The sequence below is a fragment of the Anarhichas minor genome, unplaced genomic scaffold (assembly GCF_050575085.1).
Source record: "Anarhichas minor isolate MPS153535 unplaced genomic scaffold, ASM5057508v1 ptg000045l, whole genome shotgun sequence".
NCBI lineage: Eukaryota > Metazoa > Chordata > Actinopteri > Perciformes > Anarhichadidae > Anarhichas > Anarhichas minor.
The window spans coordinates 7720149-7744043 of NW_027466491.1; the positions used below are offsets into that span (position 1 = coordinate 7720149).

The 23895-nt window shown below is 44.2% G+C and overlaps 1 protein-coding gene across 3 annotated transcripts in view; it reads left to right on the top strand.

Moving 5' to 3' along the window:
- ppfia2 (PTPRF interacting protein alpha 2) overlaps positions 1-23895 on the top strand; it is a 115642-nt gene that overhangs the window by 28419 nt on the left and 63328 nt on the right. For 2 of the 3 annotated variants that reach the window (XM_076111574.1, XM_076111575.1), the window contains exon 1: positions 13433-13976. The exons of the other annotated variant lie outside the window; for it this stretch is intronic. In XM_076111574.1, coding sequence (XP_075967689.1) covers positions 13896-13976 — 81 coding nt within the window. In that variant the 5' untranslated portion in view covers positions 13433-13895. Of the gene's footprint in view, positions 1-13432; positions 13977-23895 lie in introns of those variants that run through there. 3 annotated transcript variants of the gene reach the window in all.

Sequence of the window (23895 nt, forward strand, 5' to 3'; positions counted from 1 at the left end):
ATGACAAAGAATACATTTACGAAGACCAGTCTGACTTTAAAATGACAGTACACCACCTCAGAGTGTCACTCAGATAATATCAGGCCATTCTCATGTGGAATTTCAAAATGAAAGCTCTCTAAAATGTCGTGTTGGCATTTTAACCTGCCCACCAAATGTAGGAGGCAAAACAAAAATATGATAGTTATGCGTTCAACTTAATGGCAACAAAAATCATAAGTCAGTGTCCCCTGCATCTGTTGGTCACCTGCTGCAGTAAAGTTATTCTTTGTCTTGTTGTGAGATTCTGCCACCTCGTGGCCAAACCAGGTAGCACAGCAAACAAGGACACTATTAAAGGAAAAGTCCCCCCTAAATCAAGTACTGTTAGTTATTTAAATAGCATTTGTGGATTTGATCTATTCAGGATACATAGAAGATGAATAAATGGATAAACTTCTAGACGTCAGTTGGTTTTATTGGCATACATTTTCACGTAGAAGAAACATATTTGAACTAGAGGTGATATGGGTATAATTCTCTATCACACTGTTGTATAAGGTTGTATAAAACGTCCGGGGAGCTGTTCAAAGATTGAATAGCCACAGTGGAATGTCTGTTTTTGGAGGAATTAAGTAGCTGATGAAATAAGCTTTGTCGCATTGCTGTAAAGATCCTGAAAATTCAGTGTCATAAAACGGTCTGCTTATTGATTTTTGCAACATGAGCTTTGGTAATAATCCCATTACAAAGATATTAAACAGACGCGTACCTCCGCCCAAGAAGATAAGCGGCCGCCAAGGCGTCAGCCGATTAATAAGTTAATAAACAAATATGTAATGCATAGCAAAATCTCTGATTGTTGACAAAGTTCTATGCTTTCTATCACCAAATCTGAACATATTGTGTTTATCTCAATGGAACTATTTTGAATTCTAATGTAAATAATGAAATTACTTTTTCAACGCGATCATAATGACGTGTCACCTCAACACAAACAATGAAAGGTAAAAGATACAGAAGGTTACAAGAATGTGCCCTCATTTAACATTTCTTCCTTAGTTTTCACCACTAACAGGAGAATCATCTCAGCTCTTTGAGTTGGAGAAACCGTCTTTTTTAAAGGCCTTAAACACAGTAAGAGTTCCTCTACTGCTGCGTGTAACGCTCGTCTTTGCCCAGGAGATGGTGCTATGTCACAAGATGTCTATTCAGTGTAGTTAACCCTCAAGCTCATGCAACAAAAACTCATTATTTTCCGCCTCGTCACATCCGCTGCGCTGCACCCAGACCTCTGCCCATTCATCCTGTCCAATATCTTCAACATGTCTCCAGCAGTCTTTGAACTAATCCATCGATCGTTGCAAATCCATGCCGAAGCTGTGATCATTTCTGAGACTATATTTATCTCGATACCTCCACCGGCGGATATGAATTGGCTCTCCAGCGGAAAAAGGGGCAATCAAAACCATAAATCAGAAGTCATTTGTGTCAGTGGACCCCTTTAGACCTCATGATGGTCTGTATCGGGCTAAAAGCAGCAGCTGCACACGTCAATAAAGATGGAAACAGATGGATTTCTGCTCCTTGCGTCTTCACTGGGGAACACTGTATTTACTGCCTGCAGAAGTCAGACCTCCTGAACTAGTTTCGCCTGTTTTGATCCCAAATTAAAGGTGATGTCTCAGATTCTCGACAGGTCGGACACGTGTGTCGCCTTGTTTCCTGAAGCCTAATTTGTTTGCGCCCCCGCACGAGTGTGTCTGCGCTGTCTGGGAGGCCCAATTAAGGCGTGATCAAGTGCAGGCCTCCGCTGGTTGCCGGCGACAGGCCAGAAGACGTAGTGCTCTGTGGCCGCATTCTCCGAGGATGGATGGCTCAGTTTGGGGACAGTGTGTGTGTTCTCTCGGTGAAACAGTCGGGACAGCTTTCACTTCCATCCATCACCTCCACCGTGATGATTTGGCCTTTAGAGAAGCGGGCCGTCTGTCCGCCCTGTTAATGAGGATTTGAGGGATTCTGGTGCACACAAACTTCCTTAAGTTGATGCAAGAGTTTCGTTTTTGCATAATTCTTCCATAAAGTATGAAATACATTTCTAGGTCTTAATTGAACAAGATCAGTAATAACATTTTGGTGCATGATGTAGATTTATGAACCTTTTGGCCATATGATTTAGGTTGTTTTTTTTCATCCAGTACCCTGAATTTGCTCAGTTTTAGCCTTTTTTTTCATTATCATGAGAACTTTAACCTTGTTTCCTTTGCCCCGTTATTGGATTACTTAATGAGTTTCAGAGGGCAAAAAGTGCTGCAGAAATGGCATTTCGGGTCCCAAAAGCATGGTTTGTTGTTATCTGTGAGCCGCAGCAGTATTCTTCACGAGGCCGGGGCGGTAATGAGAAAGTTATGAGATTGTTCCTCCCCCACCCCCTCGCGCTGCTGGAGAAGACTGATGAGCCTGAACTTGCAAATAAAGTAAAAACAATCAGGGGAGAAGGCGGGAAGGAGAGAGACACACACACACACACACATATGTATACCAAATAAAAAGAGATGTGCTCGTATACTCCGGGAAGATTGATTGTGTCAATATCCACTTCATTTCCACGGTGCAATATGTCTCCGCTTAGATTTCCTCCTTCACACTCAGCCTTCGGCTACAGGAAGAAAACTCCACCGGTGATTGAAACTTGTCCACTTTCTCGAATTGGATTCTTATCAAATTCAAATACTAATGGGACTAGTTAGGATTTACTGCATTCAAATGGTCTTATCCAATTAGGTCTTTCACACTGTAGCGGCGACGTCTGATGTTGATCTCAGGCTTCTCAGTCAACATTTGTGTCTTTTTGTATGTTACTCGGTCTCTCTGCATTCTGCACACAAACTTAAGGTAAAAGTTACTTTGTTGACGTTACTTTGTTGACGTTACTTTGTTGACGTTACTTTGTTGACGTTACTTTGTTGACGTTACTTTGTTAACGTTACTTTGTTGACGTTACTTTGTTGACGTTACTTTGTTGACGTTACTTTGTTGACGTTACTTTGTTGACGTTACTTTGTTAACGTTACTTTGTTGACGTTACTTTGTTGACGTTACTTTGTTGACGTTACTTTGTTGACGTTACTTTGTTGACGTTACTTTGTTAACGTTACTTTGTTGACGTTACTTTGTTTACGTTACTTTGTTACCTTGTTAAGTTCCGTTGTTGCTATATTTTAACACAAACTATGATCTTTCTTCTAACCTTAACCAAGTAGTTTTGTTGCCTTAGCCTAACTAATCGTTAACCACGTGGCATTGTGCATTTCTGCAAGCGTGATACGAGGTTGTTGTGAAATGTATTTTTGTGTTTTGCAGAAACGTACAGTGCCAGCATTTTTCCTGGCGACTGGGTTGTGAAAACATTTTCTTCTTCTCTTTCAGTCCGGTGTGAAATATCATAAAATGATCGTTCTGCTAGAATCATTAAATGGCGGTCGTCAAACAGCTGCACAGGTGTTCCAAAGTCTGCTGGCCGTGAGGCTTGTTGCGAGGGCGTTTCTTGCCTACGCGCCACGGATTACAGTCTTAGTTTTGACAAAGATCGGTTTGTACTCACAGATTCGAGGCTCCTTTCAGAGATCAAGAAAAACACCGGGGACTTGGTCCTGCCAGGATTTTGAGATCAACATTAATCATGAAAGGGCCATGTCATGTCTCACAGCCCCCAAGATTCACTGTTGTATTAACATTGTTAAGTGTTATAATATAGACACACATGTGTGCGCTGCATCATTTTGCTCTGGACTCCATTTGAGAGGCATCAGCCACCCACTCAGAGCTCTGAGGACTGACAGTAGCTTGTCTGTGTGTGTGTGTGTGTGTGTGTGTGTGTGTGTGTGCATGCATAAATAAGTGCTCATTAACCCTTAAAAATGACTCCTGTTAACCTGTCAGCCAACCCACATCACTACCGATGCTCCCAGAGCTGACACAGGAAGGGCATTTTGGATATTGATAGCATTGTTGTCGAGTAGGGTAGGTTTTTTGTGTATTATATCTGTTTGTAATTTGAGTGTAATGTGGAGGGTGGGGTACGTTGTCATAGTTTTCTTTTAGGAATTCATCAAGTAGACCTGCCGGTGGCGCTAGAGGAAAGATCACGAGGTCGAAGTCATTAGAATGTATCCTCTATGGACTATGAATGTCTTTCATGGCAATCCATCTCACAGTTAAGATATTTCAGCCTGATCCAAATGCCATCCCGAGAGCTCGGCTTATTTCTGTGATGTAGACGTAGAGAAAAGTCTCAAAAGAGACCGAATCCCGTGCACAAGTGAAAGAAAATCCTCCTTTTTAAAAGCAGTATTCCTGTTCTACATCCCATGAGGTGCCAAGGCGTATTGATAAAATGAGAATATAATCACAATGTGATTTGGTCCATAAACCACAGAGGAGTGCGAAGTGTAATACCTCCAGTAAGTGTTCCACATATTGGGATGAACCTCTCCTTTTAAATGTTTTGATCGCGTTTTGTTTGTGTAATTCATCTAACTGCATCTTGGTGCTTTTATCAGGAGGTACAAGTGGACGTGGTGTTTGAAAAACAGAGAGTCGAGCTCCCTTTGGAACCTTGCAACAATGTTCTTCATCATACACAGGGCCAACACTCCTACTGACAACACTGACCTAACACACATGCATGAATGATGCAATATTTGACATCATCGTTATTATATTCTTGAGCTGCTGATGCTGTTTGCAGACCCAAATTCTCCTCACATTTTGCCCGAAAACATTTTTGGAGAGTACGTTAATTCAGAGCATGCGACTTAAAGATTGTATTTAGGTCACACAAATGACACACACGTCAGTCGGTTAGATGTAGTTTTACAGTTTCTCTGTGTGGTTACAAAGATGCTTTTTTGCATCCAGAAAAAGCTTCAGGATATTCTAATAAGAATGCACGGCCAACTTGCAAGAAAGAGAGGTGGGCGGTTTCGCATTGAAGCTCTTCATTTTGTGACTCAGCCATTATGTATGACTTTCTTTTTTTTATTATCATGCACAAACATCCAAATAGCTGCTTAAAGTAGGAGTGTTGTGGTGCTTAAAAAGCACATTAAGACGTTCCCTCGTGTTAACGTGTTTGTTGTTATGTATTCTCCAGGACGAAATGCATCGATATTAAAGCAGTGTGCAGCAGCTTTGAGCTGTGCAGACAATGTTTCCTGTGATAAAGATGCTACCAGTTAGCCACAACACCTTCTTACGGTTGTTAAAACATAACCTCTTAAGTTCACTGTCTTTTGTTTACTCTTATAGATACAATAGGACTTTTTAATTAACATTTACACGATCCAGAGATTTGACTTCCTCTGCTTCTTTTTTCCGTAAAGACAAAAGCAGTCAGTGTATTTACATGAATAACTACACTGAGAAGAATAATGATTGGCAGTTCATATACCCGAGTCAGCATGTTTCTTTAGAACTGCTGAGCACAAGGAGCGCACGCGACCGGGACAGCCAAAAAGCCACATGGTTGTAATGCAACGCTAGTTCGCTCACTAGGATGATTGAAAACCTGCCTCGCCTCTCGCTCTGGGTTTGATTACTTTCCCGATGGACTCTCCGAGAGCATCCTGGAATCGTCTGTCTGTGTTATTTCATGTATGAGTAAACAAATGACTGTCACCAGTGGTAGTGTGGAGAGAGCTAAATATACAGTACGAGGTACGATCGGGCCACGGCGAAAAACAGACATCTTTCTCCGTGGGAACAAAACAGCATTTTGTTTCTAAAACATTCAACTTTAAGCTTGTTTCATGCACTTGATTTTAATATCCGTCGTCTGGTTGTGGATCGCCAAAACAAATGTCCAGCTTTTCTATCAGTAAAACATTTTCACAGACATTTTTTTTTCGTAATACTTTGAAATAATCATGATCTCATTTAAATGCACCTTAAGCATCACAATTAAACCAAAATTTTACACATATACAAAACATCCATTGTATCCATAGTTTCTAGGATTTTAAAAGCTAATTGTGTTTGAACTCTACATAAAATGTGGGCTTACTGCATGAGAAGGTAGAGAGTGAAAGAGGGGTTTGGAAACCCGAGGAGTGGATGAACATTGGAACGTGTATGGTCGAGACATTTCGCTCTTCTTTGGCATCCTCTGTCAGTCATGGTTGAAGTGGGATCAAGAGTTCAGTCAACCTCAACGGCGAAACCTCCTTCCTGCACTCAAGCTAGGAGCCCCATTTCCTGTTTTTATATTAACAATACTGTATAGCATACCGGCATTTTCAAATGACAACCAACTGACGGAATCTCCTCTTTGTGTCGAACTTCCAAGGGAAAACATGTCAAAGGCTGTTTCAGCTTCCTGTACAGCTTTGTTGAAAACATCTTGACTGTTAAGAGGACTCTGAATTTCCCAGAGGGTGGTAAGCAGTACAATGAGTTAGACTGCCTCAGTCACTAAAATGGATCAATCTCCTCCTTTCTTCCTCGTGGCGCTGACGTCTTACACAACATGCTTTTGAAATTTTGCGAATCAAAAATGGAAAATAATGGTCCCTTGGATTTCATCATCCGCCTATCGCTTGGAAGAAATCTCACAGCAACCGAAAAAGACTGCATGAGTCGGAGCTTTAAAATGACCACATAGACAAAAGGCAGCGGACTCAGAGGACTAGAACATGAAAGATGCAGTCAGAGGAGGCGTGGGAGAGGGAGCTGAAGTGGAAAGATGAAGGGATATAGAGGAAGTGTTCGCTTTAAAGTTTAACACCACTCAAAATCTCAAAAATGTGGCGATAGAGTTATAGTTCTGTTCCTCACCAAAAAGCTTTGTGCGTATCTTTAAAGGAGCTCTATATGGAATTCAGAGCACACACAGCTCCCAACGTGACAACGGCTGAGCCAGCGGCTAGCAGCTAACAGTGCTAGCAGCTAACAGTGCTAGCAGCTAACAGTGCAACCAGCGCCATAATGATTTGCTGCTTTATTAATGCTCTGAATGTCGTATACAGAGCCTTTTAATGCCCAACAAACCTGTTGAATGTTGAATTAATTTCCTTCCTCTTAAGAAATATGCAAAGCTAATATATATTTTGCAATTTGAGACCTGCCTTGTTTACATCCGTGCTTGTGAGCTTGTGCATGTGTTCATGGATGAGCAGACTGTACACAGTTGAGTCCGTCACTGGCTGACCTCACTGCTATTCGAAGCCGCTGACGTACGAGGTCTCTAGTGTTTGTGTGTGTGTGTGTAGATATTATGTTCAGTTGCTGAACTTTGTTTTCACAAATCTGTATATGCAGCAAAACGGCTATAGGCTACTTCTCTCCATTGCCAGCATGCCAGCCTCCAGCTCCTCCTGTTCTGCCAGCTTATTCTCCCACTGTATGTGCTGTACTGTGGCCTCTGTGGCCTCGGGGCACAGCATCTTTCCTCATACATAAGCAGATATTTTTCTTTGTACATTCTTGTGAGTCATTGGGGGGCGTTTTATAATGATTGTAACACCGTATTCTGCAACAGCACAACAGGCTAAAGTCATAGTAAGTAGAATTTGACAGGTTACAGGAACATATTTACAGATACAACTCCAAAATCATACATATGCAATTTGCAAAACATCGATTATCATATTGAATTACAGACAATGCGACTGTTAGGCGAGGCTTTTTGAAGGCCGACTTTTTGAAGCTGCCCTCCTTTATTTTCTCCGCTCCACCAACATTTTGTCCCTTGAGTCACGTCTTATCGACCCACACACACACACACACACACACACACACTCCCACTGTGCCCCCTGACAACAGCTCTCTAATGTTTCAGCAGTGACAGGACCGGAGCGGCGTCCATTACGGCTGTCTGCCCACACATGACTGTTGACCCGATCAAAATGCCTCCACTGCTGCTCTGCTTCAGACCCCCGTTTTCCCGAGAAGCCTCCGCGCGGGGAGGGACGCGCAACCTTTACCGACACCTGCAGATCCGGCGGGACTCGCAGATATTACAACAAACCAGTTGAGACGTTTGAACTAGGTGCCGTTCTCTAATTATCAAAGCAAAGGCAATTAAAAAACAAACCCAATAGCAATCAAAAGCTCAATTGTGTTTAAGAGCACTTCAATATTTGGGGGAAAAAAACACCAAACATTTATATTCTTGATGCTAATAACAGCCGGTGGAAAGAAAGACCCAATTAGGCAGCGACAAGTGTGATAATGGAAGGTGGCAGTGTTGTGGACCCCTGGAGGGGCCCTTCAGCTGGAGACTGAACTGTAATACACAGTTACATAGAGGATGGGAAAGAGAACCACAAGCATTCCTAACAAAACTTTCAGGACAATCCGAGCAGCGAGCAAACACTTTTCTTCAATGATTTGTCCTCAAGAATGTCCTATTTCTTCACAAGTGTGTGGAGATACAGTGAAGCCTGCTCTTGATGCTCATATATCCTCGTCTCTCCCTCTGTAATCTGACTCCACACCCAGAGGATGAGTGCAGATTTGCCACTTCGGCTTCGGCTGACAGTCGCACTCTTTGGGGAGCTCTGTAATACAGTAGGCACTACAGCACATGACAACACCGCTTCGCCGTGTCTCTTGTTGAGAGAGTGTGTGTGTGTGTGTGTGCACGCGTTCGACGCCGTGTGTGCCAGACATGCTGTCAACAGAGCATGCTAATTCTAACATGCCACCATCTCCCCAATCCTGCGGTCCCACAGTGATTCATCATGCGCCGCATATCACATGTGCAGCCAAAGCGAGGGGAGAGCTGCCTCTGGAGCTGCGCTATTTACAGCAACCTGTGATGGAGACAACAGCAGCGCGACATTAAATCAGTGCTATTGATCTATTCTCAGTGCACTTCATGAGCCATGTCATAACAATGATGTCCGATGAATATTGCACCCATTATTTTTATGTGATTGGAGGTTCTATTTACTGCTAAATTTCATTTAACGTTTGGTTGATGGACAGAAAATTAATTAACATCTGGTCTGCCTTTAATTAATCTCATCTTTGTAAATTCAATGCATTTGAGTTTTGTAGTGTTTTGCCGAACAAAACGAGCAATTTGAAGCAATCATCTGACCTGGGGACTTGTAATTGGACATTTTGTAAACTAATTGATCAATCAACTGTAGTAGAATAACGACAGGTTCATTAGTGATGGAAATAATCATTAGTTGCAGCCGTAGTTCCATGAAAGGTTGTTGGATGAGCTTCACTATTTATATTCACGTAGAGAGACATTAAAGCTATTTTTGAGGCAATGTGTCATCGTACACAAGGTTTGTTTTAAACGCATTTTTGTGGATTTTGCAGTAGTGTTTCCGAGCACCAGAGTCCCTTTTAGAAAACCTCTCAAATACTGCAGCAGGGTCTGACAGTCTGCCCTGAGCAGTCCTGGTTCTGGTTCCCCTGTGCTTCCCTTCCCTCCAGCGGGCCCAGCAATACGGCCTGGGTCTCCAGCAAGCATGGTGTCGGTGTTGGCTCCCAGCGGGGACCGGCGGAGCAGCGAGGCGAAGCAGGAGGAGCCGCTGCTGCCGACTGCAGGTCGCAGACAGCAGCGAAGCCGGAAGTGGGTCTGTCTGCGGTGGGCTGGTCGCTGCGTGAGGCCTTGCTGGAGTCTAAGCTGAAAAGGTTTCTGGTGAACCTGCATGATTTCGTCAGATGTTGCTGGACCTGCTGCACCGATGAATAGAAATCTCCTCGTTGATGGTGTCGTTTACTTATGAAGGTCATATTAGAGGCATCGGTATTACATTGAGACTGTTTCATAACCAGTTAAAAGTTCCTCATGGTAACTTAAAATATACTGCCATATTCCCCCCCCCATCTTTTGTTCCATTTGACAGTTCGGGTTCCACGTTTGTATTTGTCAGGATTTGTCAGCCTCTCATAACTCGTTCACAAAATAATTGCTTTCCGCCATCTCATTTGTCCCCAGTATTTCATGTCTCTAATTAATTTGACGTTTCTGTTGTGTTCACTGCAAAAAAAAAAAAAAAAAGGAGACCTTGTTTCAGTCATGTTATGTTGGTGCAATATGATTTGCATTTTTAAAACATAAAAAGAATTTATTCAAGGCTGCAGAAGTCTGCCACTTTGGTTAGTGCCGGCCCATCTCTTCAGAGCTCTGCACTGTTTTAGTCTTGCAATAGTGACAAATCCTCTCTACCAATGCACAAAATGTTACTCTTCTGCTCCTTGTTTGCAGCTCATTTGCAGTTTAAGTGGTTGTTTGGCCATACAGCCTCGCAGCAAAGTAATCTGTCACAAGCTTACAAAGTGTGTTTGTCGCACATACACACACACACACACACATGCAGGGTGAAATGACAACGTGTGATTTAAATACACATCCTCAGGTTACAGCCGTGGTAGCCGTCATGTGTGGCCTCATACTCCCGTTTTATTATTGCTAAGGGTCATTGCTAAGTGTTAAATGTGTTCTCACTCGACAGCATAGGGGGAATTCTTATCTCTCCCTGACAAGACCTCTCTGAGCAGCATCACACAATCCTACCGAAATGCACATCAGCGTTGCTCCGCAAATAAAAAGAAAATGTAAAACACGGACGCTTCTCAAATCCCTGCTCTATGTATGAGCACTGCTATACTGTCCGATCTGTCTGTCGAAGGCTGCAGCAGGCGTCGTAGATTAGGAGCGCGGACTGAACAAACACAGGCCTTCAAACCAAAAAATCTATTTATTTGAGCTCTTTGATTGATGGAAAAGGACTGTGTGTGTGTGTGTGTGTTTCTTCTCAAGGGAATTGGATGGAAAGGGGGGGATGCATGTGAGGAGACGTGCAGGCCTGCATGAGAGCACATGGGCACTCAGGTGTTGGTTTAATGAACACAGTCTCTGCGCTGGCACAAACTGCCTCACTGGGACCAATGCGAATAAGCACTTTGATGAAATATTAATTAGAAATATAATTTTTTTTTATACCCGACTTCAAAAATTTGTTCAACAATAACCCGCTTTAATTAATTGAAAAACCATTCTTTAACTGTATTGGTCTCGTGACTCATATCTGATTCTCCGTCTGCGATGCTTTGCCAGCTTTGGGATATGCTGAAAGACAAAGAGTGGTGTCGATCAGAGGATTGAGAGGCTCCAGCCAATCAGCACTCAGAAGCACTAAGCCATGCCCACTGCACATCTGTACCATGACGTCAGAGTCCAGTGCACTGCAGCACACAGGCCAGTCCCTTTTATGTGACTGATGTGCAGGAGGGCTTAGTCGCCCCTGATGCCAAAGATCCTGCACGTCCTCAGTCCCGCTCTGTGGTGATGCTGCAGCGGGTTGTGCACAGATTGCTGCAAGTGAGGAGGACACAAAGTAGCAGAAGAATGTTCATACAGTAGAGAAGGTTTCGTTGTGCAAGAAAGGCGTTGGTGCTTTATCCTTTTTATTCTTTTGAAACTCATAATAATACCTCCAATTCGTCCCAGTATAACGATAGCAATGTTCTTTTTTTGAACTGAACATCATTATCAGTGCGAGTCTGTAAAATTGAACACTTCAACCACATCGCTTTCTTTAAATGAACACAGTGTATTTGGAGGTTTTAGCTCCTTACATGTCTGGTATTGATACTCTTTTGGTAAGATGTTGAGAAAACCCTAAATTATGTTTTTGACTTAAAAGGACCTCTGAGACTAGAAAACTTTATTTAGGAAAGATCAAATTGGCCCCATACCCCCATATTTATCAATTAAAAGGTATAAAAATGTGCTACGGACATTGAAGTAAAGTACTATGAGAATAGTTTCTGAATGTGTGTTTCTTACCGTTCCAGACATCCCTTGGTTTCAATCCTCTTCTGTGCAAAAATCAATTATCAGTTGGTTTGGTCAGTATCCCATCTCATCCATGCATATTGGATGATTTTCGTACGATACAAGTTCAGTACCAACGTTTGCCGCCAAATGCACCTTGGCAGAGAGGAAAGTAACGGTGTGGATGGGCGTGTCACATGTCAGACTTTAATGCAGGAGACCGGTGTATGTGTCCTGTCACAGACCAGTTCATTTATTAACTGTAACCACCATGTTTTCTGTTTGTGTCATACCCTGAACGTATTCGCCAGAACCAGCATCTGTCCCCAACCTAACCATACAGTCGTTGCCATGTGCAGAAAGGAAGAAGAATATATTGTACATGGATGTAAAAAAAAACAAATACGTCACTGAACATTTTCTGCTGACGAGGCTGAAGCCAGCTTTGCTGCCCACTGAGCTGCCTCCACATTTCAAACCAATCAGATGCCTGTACTTTGGACCACATCTGGTGCGTCTCTGCCTAGCTCTCTCCTGGCACCATCGTGGGTAGCAATTCAGTTCCCAGCATGCATTTCTCTAAAAGATATACAGGACAAAAGAAAAGATGAATTTTGACACTTTTGAGGCCCGTTCCTTTAATGAATACATATCATTGTTCCTGGACTCTTACCTTATCCTCACACACGTGTGGGTGAGTCCACAGCGAATACTTGGTTTTACAGTGCAGTCAGTGTGAGCGGCCTCTGGTTAATGGGATCCGCTGCTCCACAGCTCGACATGCTGTTAACCTGCGATGTAAAGAGCAAATACTTTGAAGTCACAATCCCAAATCCCTCCGAAGAGTGCGAGGCGAGCTGCGAGTTCAACCCACTCGGCTTAATCGAGCTCGCTGAGCTGTGTCTAACGACGCGGAATCACACCGCGGCACGGACTGCTTGGGTCGTTCCTATAGCGACTAAACTAGATGAAGAAAAGCTAAAGACTTTGCTTTTTGATCCAATTATCGCATTCCACCTCATCGAGATGTTAACTTGAATGCCGGCTCCCAGTTTAATGGAACAAAGAAAATAATTTAAGAAAAGAAAAAGAGAAATATCCTTCTTTTGGTAGTTTGGACAGAGAATTGGATTAACGTGGATTACTCTTGATTAATGGATGGTAGCCTGAAGACTTCACATTGTTTGATCATATTTAACCGCAAAAAAACATATATAATCTTTCATTTTGTGACCTATATTTACTCCACTACAGAGGATTTGCCCTGTTTTGATAACTTCTCATCTTGTTCCACAGGTAACATTCCAGCATCCCTCTTTTCCTCCAATCAAAACGTAGCTATACTGCAAAAAAATAAATCTGTGACAACAAATCATTTAGTAATCAACTAAAGCAGAATATACTTACAGTAGTAGCAGGTAGTAATATTACTTTCCCAATGCAAATAGTGTCTTTACTCAAAAAAAATAAGTCTAATGTCAAAGTATTCCTTTTTGTTTCGCTGTTTAGATTTGTGCGTGCTTTGTCATAAATAATCACACTTCACTGAAACGTATCTATTCATCTGTGTCAATAAAGAACGTGACGTGAAAGAGCATTTTTCTACAGTGTAAAAAAACGGAGCGAACGTGCGTCTCGAGGCACCCGGCGTGTTGTTGGCTGAGCCGTGTCGTGATGCTGCGACTGATTATTGGCGAAGCGAGAGGAGGAGGGAGGCGATAATCCGCGCGCAGACGGACCCATCCGAGCCGCTGCCAGAGCTGCTTGCAGCGGGCGTCGGGACACCATGGAGCCGCTGTCTCTCCGCGGGTTTTGCTCTCCGGCCGAATCGCTTGAAGGACACGCAGACTAGACGTCTGCATGAGAGAAGACCGGAGAGTTGCCTTGTTGTCTTTTTCCGCGGATCTCCTTTCACCCGGAGCGTTGCTTATTTCACCGGAGCTCTCCACCATCTGATGCCGGGAGCGCAGCATCGGGTCAGGGGCTGATCCGAGCGCTCGCCTCGGGGTCGTTTTTTTTTTTTATTTTTTTTTCGTGAAGCGCACTACGTTTGGCTGATAATAATATTAATAATAACGGATCAGCTGTGGATTTTTTGCCCATCAAAGGGATTATGATTTTCGCAGACATGAGTACGGGGACCAACTCCCCAAAGGTGCACCCACCGAATGGGACGAGGTTTTACACATTCCAGGCAAGTTAACTGTGTGTTTTTTCTGCTTTTCTCTGTCTGTGCATCACAACGCAGCTGCTTGTGTTTGTGTTTTATCTTTCCTGTCAGTTCTTTGCTTTGTGGCTTTTATTGTGGCACATTTAGAGGTGTGCAGGCAGAGACAGTGAGGTTTGGGTGTTTCCTTTACCTGCATGTGCAGACTGACTCCCCCAGTCTCCCATGTCTGCTCAATCCGAATTTCCCTCGACTTTGCATCGGTTTTGCAATGCAGGCCACTGCTGTTTTCCCCTTTTTAGAAAGATCATATCGTCTTTCACAATGTCTTGTTAGCGGCAGCAAAGTGGATGTATACTGTGTGTGCACTCATTAATCAAGAACTAAAGGAAGGGACTCTGCTTTTTATATTTCTTCTCACTTTAAGATCCCAGAGGACAGAATGTAAGAATTTTAATGGTTTCACACTTCAGCTTGTTAAATAAAACATGCGAGAGTAAAATCGTGCGAATTCAGAGTTCATCTTCATACTGTATAATGATGTTGAATTATTCAAGCTCAGCCCACTGAATCTCACCCCTCTGTGTATCTATATTTGACTTGTGATCTAGTTGTGTTATATTCCTCCTGTTTCTGAAGAGAAGTGAGGACACATGTGCACATCGTGCCCTACATTGATCACCATAGGCTACGCTTGCATATTTTCATCTCTTCCCAGAGTGCCCATGCATGGCAACGAAGCGGCGTCAGTGGATATTGATCGAGTGTGTTCCACATGACTCTTGTAACCAAGCCAGCACTTTTCTGGGTTGTCTTTTTTTTGCTGTGGGTGGAAGGAAGACAAGAAGGAAATGTTCAGCAAGTGAGATTGTTCAAGAACCTGCTGGTTGCCTTTTTTTCGCCCTGAAAAAGAAAGAAAGGTGATGATGGTTGAATTTTTTTTTTGCATCCAGGTGCAGTCAGCGTGATTCACTGGAGAGGAGAGGAAAGGGGGTTTGTGGGTCGCTTTTCAAGTGAGCACAAGTGCTGATGGGAGCTCAGATAAGATGTGTATGCAGCGTTACACCTGCCTCATCAGTCTTATCACATTATGGGCCAGCAGCAGAGCAGAGTGTCTCCCCCCACTCAAATTTGTTTTGCCATTGCGTTGATATTTTAGACGACAAGAAAAAAGGCCAGAGGCTGCAAAGCCCAATAAGGCACAATGTCATCATCTCTGCCTCTTGAATCACTTTGTCCGATATCATGTTCGTCCTCCCTCCAAACTGCACCGCCGTTGGGACTTTCGCATTTGAAGCTTCCCCCCGGTGTTTGTCATAAACCCGTCTTTGCCTTTTCATGTCAAATCATTAGTGAAGAAAAGGCTCCCTGAGGGCTCGTACCTGTTGGAAGAAGCTCCACTGATTATATCACAAAATCAAAGGCGCCCTGGCTCACAGATTATAGTTCCAGGAAATCCCCATAAAAAATAAAACTCGGCATCGGGGCTGCTTCCATACACATAAATCACAATTCATTTTCCTCCACCCTTGAGGTGACTTGAGATCTATCACGCTTGTCGAGGTAATAAGCATGCATCACTACATTGAGTCACGCCAGTTCAGCCATTTTGAACACCCTGTCAGATTGTTTACCAACTCCTAATGTTATTCATTTTTATCAGATTGCCCTTCCCAGTTTGCAATTACAAATCGGCCGGGGCAAATTGAATCAAATTGCAAAGTAGGTGAAAGCCTCAGCAGCTCCATCAGGGTGACGGACTTATTGAGTTCCTTTAGTATTCACTGCCAGGCTCTGCAAACATGCACCCAGAAGAGTCGGGGTTTGCTTAGTTCGGGAGATCTCTAGTCTGCCACGCAGTAGAAGACGTCTACAGCCGTGCTAGCAGCTCTCAGTGGACCTCAACCTGGGGGGTGTAATTCCCAGGGGTTGTCGGATGGTTGTGGAGGAAAATAATAATCAGACTGAGGAGTGTTTTTTACATCACATCGTCTGTACCTTTTGATATAATTTACTCTATTTAAAAAGATATATAGACACCAAAAAGCATCAAACCACTTGCTACCATATAATGCATCTATCTACTAAAACCAAACCAAACGCAGGCTCTAGGCCCGTTCGTGTCTTCGCGGCAGCCACTGTAGTTCTGCTACTTGGCACACGGGAGAAGTTTTAGTTGGTTGCAGTCTCACCCCTACAATTTACCCTGAGGGGGACATGAATGACTGTACTCAATTTCATGGTAATTCATCCAGTCGTTTTCTAGTAATTTCACTCCTAATCCCTCAAAAGTGGTGTACAGACAGACCGACATTGGCAAAAAATAGTTTGACACTCCTTTGAAGTGCTGATTCTGCATTTTAAAAAGGTGACAAGGAGGCATGCGGCAAGTTGTTTGACATCATGGTGTGGCTGCCTCCGTCAGTGGCTTTTTTTAGTGTATCTGATGGAGCGACATCCAGGGACATCTCTCCCACGGGAGAGGTTTGCTGGCTGCGCTCCGAGCCCACTGGACCATGTTAGTGGGTTCACAGCAGAGTCTGAACCTTGAGTCCCTTCTGATGTGAACCAAGAGATGTGCTGCATGCCCCAGCAAGCCATTATAAAAACAGGAAAAGTCCATGTGATGTCTTTATCAAGCGACACTTCAAGAGGCAATTTGAGAAACAGTGTTTCTGCTCCCTGGGCAATTCTCTGCTGAGATGAATGCAGTTCTGGGTTTTGAGCTTTAAGGAGAATCCGCTCAATGTTCAAACTCTTAGAATCATGGTGTTGTGAGACCGACGGTTGCTTGTTGAAAGCAGCATCTTTCAATGATTCATCCCTTTATTTTCACGTCCTTGAAGTTTATAGCCCATTGTTCCCATCCAATAATCACCTCAAATCGTTTGTCAGGGTTGAGCTACCTGAGAAATGAGATGTGATTGTTGCCCAGTATTTGTCCTTGGCTGTTAAATTAGCGCTGCATGTGATTAGCCTCTTCAGCTGCTGTGTCTTTGCCATGAAGGCCTCTTTGTCTAAAATGCGTTTGTTTTCCCACACAGCACATGCAGCCTCTAGCAGAGGAAGGTGTTGTTACAGCGAAGAGGCTCATACGGAACAGTTAATTGAACGAAATTGGATAACAAGGATGAAGTAACACTGACTACCTAATCTGATCAGCGCCGGGGCAAAGTCACGGCAAAGTTGGCAGCCAAACTTTCTGACAGATTGTCAGATAGGTTTCACTCGTCCCTCTGGTCTTTTTGCTGCAAAAGCCTCCCCTCTGGCTGCTGGCTTTGAGTGGAGAGGAAGGAAATGAGCTGGTTCTCACAGCTCTCCTTCAAAGTAATCCTCTCTGTTGCAGTTAACTGGCATTTGGGGAAGTTTATTGCAGCGCTGCCGGCCGCAGGGGGGACTCTGGCTATAGAGCTGCTGTTTGGGGTCGGATGTGTCCATTCTGTCCTCCGTGCTCTGTTTGTAAGCACGGCCACAGCCGAGGCCAACCCCACTTAATCAATCCGTTAAAGCCGCGCCTCGTCCGGCCCTCCCTCCTGGCACTCTGACTGAGAGTTTGCATTCAGGGCTCGACAGAAAAAGATGGATGACAAGGCTGCGCACGCTGATTAAAAAAATAAAAAGTGCTACTTCTAATTTAGCCTGGTGCTAACCTCCACACGGGGACATTCGGGATGAGCTTCTATTGCACGCTGCTCGAGCCGAGTGCAGGGAAAGGCACAGGGTCTCTTATTCAGCGCTGCATCTTCAGATGCATAAATCACACACACTCTCGCACCTTCACGCCCACAGCTGAGCACTTTCCCGGGCCCAATCAGGCTCTTAGAGCCAGGAAGGTCTGCCAGACAGGATAACTCATCAGGTGACACCAGACGGCAGTTTGAATGACAAGTAAGCACCTATTTCTTCTGCACCCAGGGGTGTGTCATCATGGCGATGCCTCAACTGTCTGCAGTCTCCCTTGGTGTTTATTCTCTCGTGGAATCGGAAATAAACCTTCTAGCCTTTGTCAGTGAGGGAGCTTATTATTTTTTTGTGACCTTGGGCTGTTGTAAAAATCATCTTTGGCTTAAGGAAAATGTGATTTATTTTATGGACCAAATATTGATTAAGAAACAAATCAACATATTAATCGGTAAAAATAAACATCACAGTTAGTCGAATGATTGAATTGCAGCCATCTAGATGCCTTTCCTGTCGTCTCTGCTCAACGTACTGTATTAGTGACCTCTCACTGCCGACTGCATGTCAACGCTTAATCTTGGAAATCCCCATTTGTGCAGCATGATGATGGGCTAAATGCAGGGTCCCGCCCCTGTGATGATCTCTGCACATGCATCAAAGCACACTGCGGTTACTCAACTCATCACATGACAGCGGGACGGTGCTGCGGCTTGATCCGGACGGAAACACGTGGAAGCTTTTGTGAGAGCTTTTTCTATTTTTCTATTTCTGTTCCGATGTGAACAACGGTGCGAATCTACGGCAACACACACGACTGCAAAGAAACAAACAACAAGAAAAAGACACCGAGGCGTGAACCGCACAGAAACGCTCTCTCTCTCTCTCTCTCTCTCTCTCTCTCCCTCTCTCGTCACTCAAACAGACACATGTACATGTACGCACACACTTTGATACACCCAGCTGCAAGCTTATACCCACAGCTGTCTTACCCCTGTCACACACACACACACATTCCTCCCCCCTCCTCGCGTGCCCCGCCCTCTCTGTGTCATGTGTTCAGGGACGGTTGATGGGACAACTAAAGGTGGCTGTATGCAAATGAGCGCAAAAACGGCAAATTGATACACGGCTTCCAGATTGAAGTCGAACTGCTTGACCTTTTATTTGTTACGCTGGCACGCGGTAATTACTTCCAAACATCCTCACCGGCACACCGTCCTCCCCTCGGTGTCTGCTCCTGCTGCCGGTCTCCTGAGTGCTGCGTATACGTGTGTGTTGGAGGCGTTTGCCCTATTTTCTTGGTCTTTTTTTTAATCAGCCCTCGTGCATTTAAAATCTGGCCGGGGCAGATGGGGAAGCGAGTTTGACCCACTTTGATGGATTCCACACCGATTAAAAGGATGAGTGAGCTTTCGAAAGCAAGAGGCCCCTGTGTGTGTGTGTGCGTGTGTGTGTGTGTGTGTGTGTGTGTGTGTGTGTGTGTGTGTGTGTGTGTGTGTGTGTGTGTGTGTCGTTGTGTGAACACGGGAGAGATGGAATAGAAGGCCGTCTATTTGTGGACCAGTGGTGTGTACGCGTTACTGTAAAGCCTGTACCTTAGAGGCAGCAGCTCGGTTCAATCCCTCCAGGAATGAATACAAAATCAAACGATCCACAGAGAATTAATAAATACATTTTACAAATCATCGAGCCACAAACCTCTGACTTTCTTGTAACAGTGGAAAGAACTTTCCTTGCTTGTCGTTTCAGGAAGCATTTGCTCTTTACTCATTTTTAAAGTCAACTGAACCTTTTTCTCCTCTAATTCCTGAAACTAACCATTTGCTTTGTAGAGCGTGCTGCCAGCAATGCTTAACAATGTAGTAAGTAAATAGACATAAGTCTATAAAACAATGCTTTGTCAACAAATCACATGAAAACACAATAATGTTTGATCGTACATTCATCATCCTGCCACCAGAAATACTTGCGAGCACACCAAATCCTCCTCAATAATGGCCCTATTTACCTGTACAATTTGCTAAACATATTTTTTGGGGATGTTTAGCCTTTTAAAAAAAATCCGAGTCGTGACCCATTTTTTTGAGATTTGTGTCTTCAGGAGGGAACAAAAAGGCTTCGGGCTAAGTGCCACAGATGGAGTAGGAAACTCCAAAAGTAATGGGATTTGTTGACACAAACACAAACATGTAGAATTTTTCCAGCTGTATCCTTTAATGTGAGATGCAAATGTCTTATTCTCTTTGTCACACATCTTAATTAGTCTCCTGGTGTAATGGCAGCCAATGTTGGCTCATACCGAACATCGAATCATAACTAATAGGGTACAGAGCTGGTACACACACAGCACAGATCCCACAGAGATTTTAAAGTGGAGTAGGTTGCACACACAAGCCAAGCCACTCACTTCAATAGACTAGTGTGCCGACAACCTCTCCTCATTGATGCAATTATGGTGTAACCCTTTGCCTGGTTTCCTGCAGCAGTCTGATCTCATTCATCCAACGATGTGGACTTGAAAGGCTTGACAGAATACAAAGAGGGGAATTTATCATTTTTCTCTTCCAGGGTGAAATCAAAGCGGGATGAATCTGTATGCTTCGTGTGTGTGTTTGGTCAAACGGCTGACTTGTTAGCCATTTATTTGTCAGTGAGAGTGACATCAATCTCTGAGGTTCCGGGGTCTTCAACGATGTTAAAGTGGATCAAAGAAAATACATTTTATAAGAACAAATAGAGCCTCGAGAAAACTTTCTGAGTTAATATACTGGCTGGTTTGGGGGGCGAAAAAAGATCGAGAGAGGGAGATATAGTAGAGCAATGAATCATGGGTAGTGATAAAACCAGACCTACCTCAGTGCTGATCACCTCACTGGAGACTCAATCAGTCATTGGCATTGTGTCCCTGTCCCTGCAGATCCAATGCTCAGACACCAATCCACCCGATAACCAATCGACATTGGAAACGATGTACAACCACACACACACACACACACACTTACACAGACACACACACATATAGTGTTCCCATCCTCTGATTGTCCTGCAGTTGGGAGGCGGTGTTGTTTTGTTTGTTTTCTTTGCCCTAAGACCGGTCTGGGAGTTTCATAGTCTGTTTTCAGTTCACGGCAGTTAATTGCAACATATTAGTGGCCTAATGCAGGACATCCACCGCTCCGATCTAGATCTAAGTCTGCGGCTATCTCTTCTATCAACATATCAGTCGCCTAAAAATGTCTTATTGCACTTAGCTCCCCCCTCTTTTCTCCCAAAAATGCCAAACTTGAGGCTCCTCAACCGTCGTCCACAAACCAAGACGTCTCGTTTACTACGTCCACTTCTCGTACACAGTCTATGGTCCACAAGGTAGGGGCAGTAGCACCTGCCCCGGAGTGTAATACTTGAAGCAATTCATTTAAATGTCATGTCTTTTTAATTCAAACAAACAGTTTCCCAATAGTTCCACATAGGAATAAAGTACCAGCCCTATTGTTAGTGTCCTGTTGTCTATGGGGTCCATTGGTATTCAGACAGTGGAGGCAGAGGGCAGGCAGCACTGTGGCTGGCAGGTTAAAGATGACTCTAAGCTTTTATCAGAGTAAAATTCAGTAACTGTGTCATTTTTATCCTCACACTTACTTTGCAGCGTCTGCTTAAGTGACTATGAAAGTGTCTTGTTCCATTCATGTGTTCATCCAGACGCTCTATCTTAGACTTGGCTGATTTCCAGCTTTCTCTCCATCTGGCAGGGTGGCATTTCTCTGTCCGTGGTGCTGAAACTGTAGTAGCCGGTCCATAAGGCACTCCTCCGTGGCTGTTGGATTTTATATCTCTCACGCGCCCTGTAATGGGAGTAGTGGTAGATTCCTACATTCCACCATTAACTCTACGTCTCTGTCTCTTTGTCTCGTGACCCCCGCTCCTTCTCTCTGAGCATCTCCATGTGTTTCAGCGACCCATCCCTGTGCCAGCTTGATTAAAGGCCAATAAACAGTCCATTTGGAGGCTGTGTTTTCAAACTGCTGTCAGGGTAAATTCATTCATCCCGAGCCTCTCTACAGCCTGCTGTGTTAGACTTTAAAAACCGCCTCACCCACACTGTCTCCTTGCAACATTATGTTTCCCCCGCAGTCGATTCACATGAGGCGATACAGTACGCAGTGGCCTTTGTGAATAATGCAGTGGCAATAAAATCTTTTGCCATGTTCAATTACACCAGCTTTGGCTGCCTCCTCTTTTACTGCGGCTCCCCTTCTGTTTGTGTGTGTGTGTGTGTGTGTGTGTGTGTGTGTGTGTGTGTGCGCACTTAATATGGCCAGACCAGGCTATAAAGACATAACGGCAATCATTTTTATCCTCTTTTATTTCTCTATTAAACTGGAATGTTTTCCAAAAATGGGTTGGCTCGTTATAAAATGTAGTTCTTCAAAGTTTGTAGTTCTTAATACTTTCACAACGTTGCTGCAGTTTAAAGCTATGCCCGAATAGTCGTCTTTCTTGCTCATCACGTTGTAGCGACACAGACACACAGACACACAGACACTCCCCCCGCTGAGACGACACCACCTCAGCACCTAATGTTTTCCCATAAAAGCCTTGTTCACAGAGGACTACCGGGGAGCATCTGTGTGTAGGAAGCCAACAGAGAACTTAATTATCTGAGATCTCCACAGCTGTCCTCTCCGCTGGCTGGCTGTAGGAACACTCTCACCCGCTGTGGTTTCACTCTCTCCGGCACTGAGCTCCAGCCCAAACTTTGGAGCCGAGAACTTTTTTTTTTTTTCTTTTCCCCCCCCCCAAGAAGATCATTTGCACCTAAAGCCCTGCAGGTGAGCTGGGAGCCTCTCGCCATCCAGGATTTTTAATGAAAGTGTATAATATCTCAGCTGGTAATAAGATAGAAGAGGTCTGGCAGACAGGGCACTAGGGAGGTCCTGAGTCAGTTTACCAGGGGCACAGCAATTAACATGGAGAGGTATGAGAGACAGATCGGATTGGCTACCGTCCCTTTTTTTTGTAGCGAGGACAGGCGATCATCTCTTTTACCATTCCGATGTTTGCTCCTGCTTTCTTTTAATCTAATTGCATTGACGGCTATGAAAGCACGCTGCTGGTTCTACCATTGTAATCCCTGATTTTCACCCAAATGACAGTCTGAGCTTCCATAATATGCTAATAAGAACATGTTTCGTGCAGTTGCTCGGTCATTACAGCATGCCTCGCAGGGCTTTCTTACACATATTTGCGCTGAGTCTGTAACAGAGGCAAAAACCCCACATGTGGTTTCCCCGATGCAGCCGCTGCTAACAATCCCACTCCTGCTCCCTGCTGTAAATAATATGCTAATGTTGGCATCATATCAGTCTACGCTTATGAAGATGGCTTTAGTGGATATATCGCTTAAATGTGTTTGCTACATTTTTGAGTTGGGTCATGAATGACTATTTACACTCCAGTCACCACCAAATACACACATACTGTACAGACAGTCGGCCCTATCAGTTATTTCTGTAATGAACTGAAAAGCGTCTGACCCTCTACTGCCCGTCACAGAGGCTGTCGGTGTGAAGTGCCTCTCTTTCCCTCCATTAAAGAGCCTCTTTGTATTCAGAGGTTGATCACACGCTGCAGGCTGCAGCGATCGAGTTCCTCCATCAGTAGTGTTGGCAGTTTAGCCTGAGAGTCGCTTTTTAAAAGTCTGACGGCCGACTTCGGGTTGCTGAAACACTCGCCGCCGCGCTCAAGATGAAGTGTGCGGTCAAGTGCTTATTGTTGTGCGGCCGCTAGACTTTCTGTTGAATGCATTGCAGGTGTTCAGGATAAAAAGAGCTCAATAGTGAAGGAAATCTGCCCGGAAACACTGAGAGATTATTAAACCGTGAGCTATAAATTAACAATATGCATTCAGATAAATGATAATGCAGCAATCAATCCAATGCATTCTTTTTGGGACGTAAATGGCAGTGAAATTATAGAATGTCATTTTTCCGGAGGGTTCTTAAATAGACGCTGGGAATCTCAGGACCCCAAACTTCCCGAAGCGGTCATGCCTGCTGTCTCTGCCTCCGTAATAAGCCTGATGCCGACACAAAGCAGGCCACCGACTGGCGTTAGCCCTGTGATCTGTGCTAATGTGAGCTGACAGCTATAGCCCGGCATGGCACGGCTCTGACCAGGCCCTGTGGCCCCTGCAGGCCTTTCCAGTCCTCTGCGAAGGAGGCAGCACCACCTGCTACACGACTCTCACTTTAACACGTGACAGAGG